Source organism: Lepisma saccharinum, chromosome 6, assembly GCF_977018435.1.
Source record: "Lepisma saccharinum chromosome 6, izLepSacc3.1, whole genome shotgun sequence".
Taxonomy (NCBI): Eukaryota; Metazoa; Arthropoda; class Insecta; order Zygentoma; family Lepismatidae; genus Lepisma; species Lepisma saccharinum.
In genome coordinates, this window is record NC_139234.1 from 81,806,158 (window position 1) to 81,817,270 (window position 11,113).

The 11,113-nt window shown below is 38.5% G+C and overlaps 1 protein-coding gene across 1 annotated transcript in view; it reads left to right on the forward strand.

The window, feature by feature from the left end:
- Window positions 1-10,674, forward strand: part of LOC145988920 (putative aminopeptidase PLBD2) — a 32,999-nt gene extending 22,325 nt beyond the window's left edge. The window contains exons 5-6 of the mRNA XM_083124218.1: window positions 6,561-6,786; window positions 9,477-10,674. Coding sequence (XP_082980344.1) covers window positions 6,561-6,786; window positions 9,477-10,226 — 976 coding nt within the window. The 3' untranslated portion in view covers window positions 10,227-10,674. The remainder of the gene's footprint in view (window positions 1-6,560; window positions 6,787-9,476) is intronic.
- The last annotated feature ends 439 nt before the right edge of the window (window positions 10,675-11,113 follow it).

Genomic DNA, 11,113 nt, shown 5'->3' on the forward strand with positions numbered 1-11,113 from the left:
GTCGCATGTTTCTTCGGTGTGAATTCTCCCTAAGACATAAAGGCTACTGGAGCATGGTGCTGATGGCTTCACATCCACAAATAGCCAAGATTGTGAATGTGTGGAAACCAGACATGTATATTCTAGCCTAGCTAGTCTATCTGTGAATCCCAGATTAAATGCAGGAAATAATCTGCTAGCAAATGTGACTGATGCTTCAGTCTCAAACAACGACCGTGGGGTAAAACAATAGTTTATGGGTGTCTTTACTGTAGACAATCGCCAGCACAGACTAGATCACCAGGTTTCGTCCTGTTGATTCTTTCTTCCAACCACTGCGTGAGGCAGCAAGGCTTTTTCGCTGAAGTCTTCAGTCTTCCCAGTGGTAGAACCTCACAGCGATGCCAATTGTAAAAAAACTCACTAACGAGCATGGGATTTTTCCCAGGAAAGGGAAATGTTGAAGCGAAACTACTATTACAGGAATGGTAAAAGAAGGACATGTTATAGGGAATTTTACCTCTGGGCCAAAACAACACTGCCCCATCGAAAATGAGTGACATAATTAACAAACTATTGACGAAACAATTTGCTCAGCTTTTGCATGAGGATAAGCTTCAAATCGTGAAGATATACAGGCCTCTGGCATCTCAAAGAAGAGAAGAATGGATTTGATTTGTTATTTAGTGTTGCTTTTCTGCCACTTTAGCTGATCCCAACGATGAGGATGAGTGACGATACAATGAAATTGATGAAGGGACATTCACAAGGAATATGCATATCTATGCCTGGATTTGAACCTAGGACACCTGGTGTCAAAGTGCGCTGTGCTAATAACCATTTTACCACAGAGGTCGCCAATAAAAGAACTGAGTTCTTGTTCAAATAAAATATTCAAGGTAAGAAGTTTATTATATACAGTATTTTATTCCCGCACGTAGGCCTACAAAAATATCTCACAATACGCCACTGTATTTTGTAAATAACCATGAAATGTTTGAAATCCCTTCCTTACTGTTTCTATTTTAATGAAACAGTGACATTTTTATAATTATTTGTAAATTTTAATGCATGCATTTTCAATCACAATGTCACATTATTTCAAAATCTAGAATTGAACGAAAAGAGCCTCCCATTTGCACAGTATGATATGGAGATAGCCCAGGTTTTGAACCCAGCATACGCCACTGGTGGAAACCTACCTCCACATACCCCACATGACTTCACAGTATGTTACAGTGTGCAGGGTCTTAGCTTTACCTTCATCTATGATATTATGCAATGAGCTATTATACACACATTAGTTTAAAATGAACATAGAGGACAACAAATGTAACATGTGTAACTTGTGCTTTTTTTCATAAATATTAATTGAAATAACAGTTGGGCTGAAAAGTTCGTAGGCTAACATAGTAAAAAATATTTTTTGACAAAATTCGATTTTATTATTCAATATAGTTGCCTTCGAGGGCGATACAACGATTATAGCGGTCATACAATTTTTCGATGCCATTTTTATAGTAGGATTTCTCTTTAGCCTCAAAATAGGCCTCAGTTTCGGCGATTACCTCTTCATCAGTGCTAAATTTCTTTCAAGCGAGCATTCTTTTAAGGTCTGCAAACAGGAAAAAGTCACTGGGGGTCAGATCTGGAGAATATGGTGGATGGGGAAGCAATTCGTAGTGCAATTCATATAATTTTGCCATCGTTTTCATTGATTTGTGACACGGTGCATTGTCTTCATGAAACAGCACTTTTTTCTTCTTCAAATGGGGCCGTTTTTTCGTGATTTCATCCTTTAAACGCTCCAACAACGCTATGTAATAATCTCAGCTATCTCGATCAACTTCACTTTACGATCATTTAAAATTATTTTGTGGACTTTTTTGATGTTTTCGTCGGTAACAGCATCTTTGGGGCGTCCACTGCGTGCATCGTCTTCGATGCTCTATTCGCCTCGTTTAAATTTAGCAAACCACTTCTCAACGGTTGATTTTCCTGGTGCAGAGTCCGAATAATGTTTATCAAGCCAAGCCTTGGCTTCAACAGTATTTTTTTTCGCCAAAAAGCAATGCTTTATTAACACACGAAATTCTTTTTTATCCATTTTTTCACAATAACAAAAGCTGCTTCACTCACAATGCTATATCTCACGAACTAATTATCCGGCAGCTGTGAAATTTATACACGTATCTTTTGAAGGTTAGTACTAAGTAAAAATCACATGAATTTAATTCTAGTAACGCCATCTATGAGTCAGCCTACGAACTTTTCAGCCCAACTGTTAGTAATCACAACTTTCAGCTTCATAAAAGTAAGCACAAAAGTAAGCATTGTAAGGGTGTCTCAAAAAGATGGGACATTTTGAAATGGAGGTATAGAGAAAAGAATAAATAGTTGCAACAGATTTAATCATGAAAATTAATAGTACAGTGGATGCCATTATATAATTACTGTATATGCCGGCTTATTATTGTATATGCCGACCTATATTACTTTATATTTGAAATACTGTACATTAATTTAATAATTTTCAATTTTGTGGGGAATAAAGTATGTTACGCAGTTAAGTGTAAGTTTCATTTTGGGATGATTTTGGAAACGGGAATAAAAAATAATCTGACAGTATTATGCCTCGTTCAGTGAAACACCTTTTATACCGGTCAAGGATGCAAGGATCCTGTGAGATCATTACAAGGTTATGCATTTGTTCTTTTTCTTGTGATTGTTGAGAATAGCATTGTGTAATCTTACCTATTTTGTTATCACTTCTGCATATAAATTCACTGCAATGCTTGGTAGACAAGATTTGCTCCTGCAAATAGCCCATTGTGCTCAGGAAAAAAGGCCTTTTATAGTGTGGCCTACTCTGGTAGAACGGAAACAAGAGATAGCAATATCACTTGGCCTACCAGGTAGATTATATGCATTGGATCAAGCTCAACCTCCTACAGTGTGGCCTAATTGTATAACAGCCTACAGGTAGAACGAATATGCATTGTATCAGGTTACGGTTAGATTCTTGAATTTTTTTACTGTTGGGAGACAGCCTACTAGTAGAACAGAAATGAAGGGTTTCAGTATTCTTCGGCCTACTAGTAGATTATACATCTCACAACAGCCATTGTAGAAGTGGCTTCATCTTTTGGCCTACTCTGGTAGAACGGAGATGAGAGATTGCAATATCCCTTGGCCTACTAGGTAGATTATACGAAAGATGGCTGTCACCTTTTATTACTTTCACATTAAACGTGATTAAGCAGCTACATTAACCCATCCGCATACCTAGTCGTCGAATCGACGGCCTATCTGGACATTCGCTTCCCATACATAGCCGTCGAATCAACGAGTTCCCGATTTTCATCACGTAGTTTCTTTTTCTGCCAACAGATGGCAGAGGTATGATCCTTCGAATCTATGACGTGTATGTTTGTGCTGCTAAATTTTTCATACCATTTCAAGCGTGTTTTGTTCAGTAATTTCTCATGTAAACAAACCTTCATTTGTTGCATCTTGCCAACATGTCGCGTAAGAATGTTGTAGACGATTCTGCGATTGAAAAGTTGCTTTTCGATAGCGATGAAGAGGAAAATATGGAATTTGGAAGTGGAGATGAACACAGCGATTCATTTTGTGTTAGTGGAAGTGAAAGTGAAGAAGGTAGTGAAAGTAGTGAAAGTGAGGAAGAGGTGGCTGTGGCAGGAAAGAAACGAAAGGTTGAGGAATGGAAATGGACAGATGTGTGTGATCAAAACGAAATTCCTAAGAAAATAGTATTCTCAGGTAAACCTGGTTTCAATAACCTTGTTCTACGTTCATTGGGGGATAATCCCAGGGCATGTGACGTACTAAAAAAATTCCTTCGGGACGAGTTTTGGGAATCCATTTGCGATGAAACCAACATGTATGCCAAAAGCCAAATGAACACTTTGGAAGGTGATGAAAATGTAGACTCTAGCAATAATGAATCAAAATGGCTTGAAGCAACACCAGATGAAATAAAAGCCTTTATTTGTTTGTGTGTTCTTCAATCTCAAGTGAAGAAGGAAAGCCTTCAAAGTTACTGGAGTGTTAGAAAACTCACAGAAACTCCATTCTTTGCCACTGTGATGCCACTCAAAAGATTTGTGAGCATTATGAGGTATTTACATTTTGTAAATAATGACACTGTAAATACACAAGATAAACTAGCAAAGATCAGGCAACCCTTGGAATACATAAACAGTAGGTTTCAGGATATTTACACACCAGAGCAGGACATTGCCATTGATGAAAGTCTTGTGAAATGTAGGGGTAGACTTTCATTTATTCAATTTAATCCAAGCAAGAGGAGAGGCCGCCCTTCTAGTGATTCACCGTTACGACTGCAGTGTGGCAATTGGGCACATTTCCCCCAACAAATCCCTCCAGATCCTATCAAGCAGAATCCCTCAAGACAATGTAAGGTATGTGCAACACACAAGAAGAAGTCAAGCAGCCGTTGGGAGTGTGAAAAGTGCAAAGTAGCACTACACATGCCGGAATGCTTTAAGGAGTACCATACGAAACTGAACTATTAGGTGAGTTTCTATTTATTTTTCAAGTAAACTGCATATGTTCATACTTATTACTGTACTTTAACTTCAATATATAAAATTTTCACACAAATTGCTTGGATAGTTTTTATAATATTTGACATCTTGTCTTGCTGTGCAACCATCACGGGAGATTGCCAAATTTAAATGGTATTTCATAGCAAAAAATTTGGAATTTAAATGGTATGCGGATGGGTTAATTATTTAATTAATGAAAGGAGTAAAGTTAAATAAGCTATAAAGATTAAATGGTTATATTAAATTCATATTATTCATTTGTTTTGTTCTATTGTTGGTTGGAAGGCAGTTTAAATGTTCCATGAGTCGCAAACTAATGCCCTATTGTCCCCATAACCCAACACTATATTCCAGAAGATGAATGATAATGCAACATAAGTTATGTTAAAAATTGATGCCCTAAGAAAATAAGGTCCCATATTTCCCCACTGGTACCTCATAAGAGGAAAAATTGAATATTCACTGCCCTCCCTTTTTAAAACTCAAGCAGAGGAGCTTCGAACCCGGATCTTCAGGGACAACGAAGTGCAGTGAAGTTATATCAGAAGATATAGTGAATTCGTTCTGTGTGTGATTTGTGATTTGATTTAATTTGCTTTATTTTACTTCACTTTTTGTACCACTTTTGACTAATTTGTGAAGATGGGAGATGAGTGATGATATGATGAATGGACACTCACAAATATCCATGCCCAGGCCAGGATTCCAACCCGGGACTCCTGGCATCGTAACACGATGTGCTAACCACTCCGCCACAGGGGCCGGTCGTTCTGTGTGTGTGTGGATATATGCATAGAGGCCTAGTGTAATAAACTTATTAAGTCGACAACTATTTTCATTGTGCACACCCGTACCCTGAGGGTACAAGATTGTCATATCTCCGGCATGTATAAAGCTAGCATAATGGGTCAATCTGAATACCCGTCCCCGCAGCGTGAGGAGTTGTGAATGAAACTATTTGGCGTCCGGCGTGAGTTACTCTGCCCAGTTATTCCGAGCGCTTAGTGAAAATAGACAGTATGGTGTACCCCTCTATTTTCCCACCAACTTGGGGCTGTTTCAGATTATTGGTTCCCAGCACTTGGGGAACCAATAACTTCCATGAAAGCTGAATTTTGGTCTGTTGTACGTGTAGAACACTACGAGAAGTGTAATTACCTAAAAGTCCCCGTGATAAAGCTTTTTCCTCAAAAATGTGTCCCAAAAAAGGAGGTGCATCTTATATGCTGACAAATTTGTTACATACTGCTGAATAAGATAGGTAGGTTTATGTCTTGAAGATGATGACTATTTCTGTGCAAATATTGCTGCAGGCATTGAGCGACATCCTGCAAAGCTCGACATGGCATTTCCACAGGAATCAGAGCAATTTCCTCACGGATCCTTTCGACTCGACCTGCTACAAATGAAGAATCGCTCTGTTTCCTGTGGACTTGCTACGCTGAGCTATGCAGGATATCCCTCGATGACTGCAGGAAATTTGCACAGAAATGGTCGTCATCTTCAAGACATAAACCTACCTATCTCTTCAGCGGTATGTAATTATGTAATGGCATCCAGTGCACTTTTCATTTCCACAATTAAATCTCTTGCAACTAAAGTGGAGCCTCTGTTTTACATTTTTCAGAGGATCAAGGTGAAAAACCTTAAAATGCAGGAAGATGTAAAATAAGGCGAAATTTTATAACAGTTCATTATGTTGTGACTATCAATATTAAATGTATATTGCGAGAAAATATAAAATACAGGAACTTAAAATTAGGGTTCCATTGTATTTATTCTCTTCCGTATACCTCTGTTTCAAAATGTCTCATCTTTGGAGACATCCTTCATATTGAGTTTTGCTTATCATGCTAAATTTGAGTTGGAGACATTGCCATTTATGTTCTGCTAGTATAGTTAGTTTTCATTGCTTTCCTGTTATGTAATAAAAATAAGCAAACATGTTAAAAGAAGTAAATCCTCGAATTGAGTAGTAACTTCTTGCAGTTACCAGTCTATGCTGAGAATCCTGAAGAGATACACCCTGAAGTACCACCTGACCAGCAACAGCAGCAAGGTTGTTCCAGGACACACCATGACTTTCTCCTCGTATCCAGGAACCATTCAGTCTGGGGACGATTTCTACTTGATTTCCTCTGGCTTGGCTACTGTGGAAACTACAATTGGAAACAGCAACAACAGTTTGTGGAAGTACATAAATCCTTTGGGTCAGGTATGCCACTACTCTTCCCAATTCCCACTCATGCTTAAACATTGTAAGAATTAAATGTTGTTCACAATAGTTAAAAATATGTATTTATGTAAGGAATTCATTGCAATTACGTAGACCGCATCTATCTACCAAAGGTTTATATTAAAAGTAGAGCCAATATCAATACTACTAGCAATACTCTTATTTACAGAGGTTGATCGGGTTATATCTGACCGATATGTACAGTGTACTTACACTATGAAAAACCGTGCCGCCACCACCGGTTGTGTTCTATGGGACCACCAGCATTATGAACTATCACCCAACATCGCAATTTCCACTGCAAGAAAGTACGTTGGAGCCATCCCATTCCTCCTTACAGGTTTTCCATAGGCCCGTGAGCATGCGGGGACAGCGATGATGTAGACATTGTTTTAACAGCCCAAATGTGCAGATATCCATTGGACTGGCATCAGCGATTTTGACAGGAATGTCATGAAAGGCTTGACTTCTATGCCGACCCAGCCAGAGGCAGGAAATGGCGAAGGATGATGATTTTCATTTAAATCCATGTTTTGGTTTAACATATTCATAAATTCACATAAGACAACCATTTAATAACTCAACCCATTTCTACCCACAATGCTGTTGCAAAAATATGAAAATTATGTATTTTGCATAATCTCTAGGATAAGTTTTGTGGTCTGGGCATCCTGTCACAGCCAGCAGCCCAGACATGTTGCAGCGTGCCGATGACATTTTTCCTGTGCATCACAAATCGGCAGTTGGCCGTACAGCTTTCCATCAGTGATGGTAGAGCAATGGCAATTATTGATGCTTTGGGGTATTTGAAGGTATGCGCAAGATGGGCTCCTTGAAGTCTCAAAACTGAGCACAAGCCTCCAAACCAGGGAGGCAATCGCCAAATTTGGTTGGACTGTGCTGCCCTTATCCCCCTAAAGTCCTGATCTGGCACTGTCAGATTTTCATCTGTTTGGACCACAGATGGATGCCCTGCGTGGAACAAGGTTTGAACATGTTGTGAACGTGATTCGTACAGTGAGAACATGGCAACATGGACAGCACACAAACTGTGCAGGGAAGGAATTTATGACCTTATTTCACGCTGGTGTAAGGCTGTAGATGTTGATGGAGATTATGTAGAAAAATAACATCTATAACGGAAACATTCAGTTATACTGTGAGTGAGTTTCATACACTTTGAATAAATAGTTTCCGAGAAAGAAAAAAATGTTGTGCATTACTATCTGAGCAACCCTCATATAATTTGGGCAAGTTTAAAATGTGTGAGAAGTCAGGTCATGGTTTCGCTGGAGGAGACATCAACTTACGTGATGGAAAGTGCAGATGAGACAGGTTGATTGCTACTGTATTGGTATTATACTGTACGCAACTCCAACTGGCAGCTGGGAAACAGCAAATTAGCAATCAGTTGATTTTTCTTCGACTGAGATCGGGCATTTTCGAGTCACAACATTGTTCGCGAGACGAAACAAATGAGTGTTGGGTCCACCACATGTTGCCAAACGAACTGTAAAGCGAGAAAGAGTTTTCTTGGTCAGCACCAGATATCAGCAGGTTCAACTGCACACGTGGTTCTGCACGTTGAAGTTTCCGGAAGGACCACCCACAGGTCGGAATGCAGGCGGACACACAGTCATATAAAGGCAACTGGCAAGAACAGAAGTACACTTGGCAACTTTGCTTTGGGAGAGCGATTTGATCCCTTCAGTTTTTACTTGCAACCGAGTATGTTGACACCCCCGAAAAATAATTGGGGGACAGAAAGGGCCAGAATTAACCTTCAAGGTCAGCCACCAATTGGAGTTGCGTTCAATATAGCATACAGATATGTCAATGTATCAGTTTGTGTGAAAATTACCAATAATTTTACTAATACCAGTATTTCAGTAAATCGTCTGCAATATTTGTCATTTTATTATAGTTTTATGAGCATGAAATATTATTCATGTACCCTGATTTTGCATTGTAAATTACTAAAATGTAATTCCTTTTCTTTGATCAACTCAACCAAAGTTATCAACTCATTGTGAGGTAAAAAATAAACCTGCAGTTTGCAATTGCAAACATGAACTATGCTTCTCATGCAGGGGTATACTTTTTGTTCGTTCTGCATATACAGGGTGGTGCACAAAAACCTGACGATGTTTAAAGTGATAGAACACAGTAAATAAAAAGAGTTTGTCTTTATTCGTGTGCTTGCTTTACAGTCAAATGCATGCCATTATTATTGAAACAAAAATATGATTTACACCAACATTAAGTGTGGAAAATAACATCTGGCAAATGGCGTTTCAACAATGAAGGTACGGCTCCATGGTGACTGAAATGTCAGCTAGTGAGGAGTGGAATCCCCACCACCTCCCTTCCACGACCCCACCATGAGATGAGACGTAATCTGTTTTCAATAATAATGGCATACATATGGCTGTAAGCCTAGCACATGAATAAAGACAAACTCTATTTTTATGTACTTTTTTGTTATATCATTTTAAAAATCATCAGGTTTTTCTACCCCACCCTGTCTTAAAGTAAATATGAAATAGCATTTCTGTAATTTTGTAGGATCAGGGGAAAATGTTTATGATATTTGTATTAATGCAACATCTTCATATATTAATCTTAACATGGGGAGATCTTGGCTTACACATGTCTTGTTTATTTTACAGGTGCCTGAAGGTGTAAGGACCATGGTTGCCAACCGCTTGGCAGAAAATGGCCGTGCTTGGTCTAAAATCTTCAGCCAGTACAACAGTGGAACCTACAACAACCAGTGGATGGTTGTGGATTACAAGCTGTTCAAGCCTCAGCGACGTGAACTGAAGGACAATCTGCTGTGGGTATTGGAACAGATACCCGGAGTGGTGCATGCCTCCGACAAAACAGACGTTTTGCGAGAACAGTCCTATTGGCCTAGCTACAATATTCCTTTCTACCCTGATATATTCCAGCTCAGTGGAGTGCCTCCAATGGTGGAGAAGTATGGAGACTGGTTCTCCTACGACAAAAGCCCAAGGGCTCTTATCTTCAAAAGGGACCACGTAAAAGTCACAGACACGGAAAGCATGATAAAGTTGATGAGATACAACAACTTCAAGGTGGATCCACTCTCAAAGTGCAATTGCACACCACCGTACAGTGCTGAAAATGCTATTTCCGCTAGAAATGACTTGAATCCTAAGAATGGAACCTACCCATTCGGTGCACTCGGACATCGCTCGCATGGTGGAACTGATATGAAGATGACGGACTCGAGTATGTTCCTGAATCTGCAGTTTGTTGCAATATCTGGACCAACATGGGACGATCTTCCGCCTTTCGAATGGAGCAAAACTGATTTTGGAATCACCACACCCCATGTAGGGCATCCAGATAAGTGGGCATTCAAACCTGTCCAAACTAAATGGAGCTTTACATAAGTTAGTATATGTATGAGGGGAAGTCAATAAGTAAAGGTTCCAGATACATATTTATTACTAATACACCAATGATTTTAATCTCTCCTAATCCAGCTTACATAAGCATTTTTGGGTTCTTTGGACACAATTATGGAAAGGTTAAGTCTCAAAGACACATTAGAAAATGCATATTGTCATTAAAATTGGGTAAAATGAAATGAAATATTGTTTAAATATTCATGAGCACATTTTAGAATAAGAACAGGCAAAATATAATCTGATATAAAGGGGGAAGGGGGTTACGAGCTATTTGCAATCTTCTCTTTTCACCCTTAATTGAACACCATTATGTTTTCTTTGATATTTCTTCATAATATTGAATTCCTGTCAGGCATCTACAGTGCATTCCTGTAAGACATTTTCATTATAGCAATTACATGACAGTATATACTGTATATATATATATATATATATTTTTTTTTTTTTCACACTCCAAATCTATATTTTTGATGCTGATTGTTATAGGACAATGAAGATCGGTGTAAAATAAGATTATTTCCAAGATATTATAATCTAGATGATGTGAATATTGAACCTTTGTAAAGAAGTAGAACAATATTCTTTAGAGCTGTGGACAATTTCTGTGATAAAACATAATGCCAAAAACAATTAAGTAAAATAAACTAAAATAATAATACTAATTTAATATGAAACAAACAGAAATAAGCAGGGTTGTTAAAGGTCCAGGAACCCATAAATTATAATGGGTGCTATTGGGTTCCGTAACAGGAACGGAACCCTTTTTTTTTTTTTTTTTTTTTTCGTTCCCAAGTTTTGTATTGTTTAATTTCATTACCAAACTTGGTTTGACAAAAAGGCTCCGGGACCGAACTGAAACACTTTAAAGA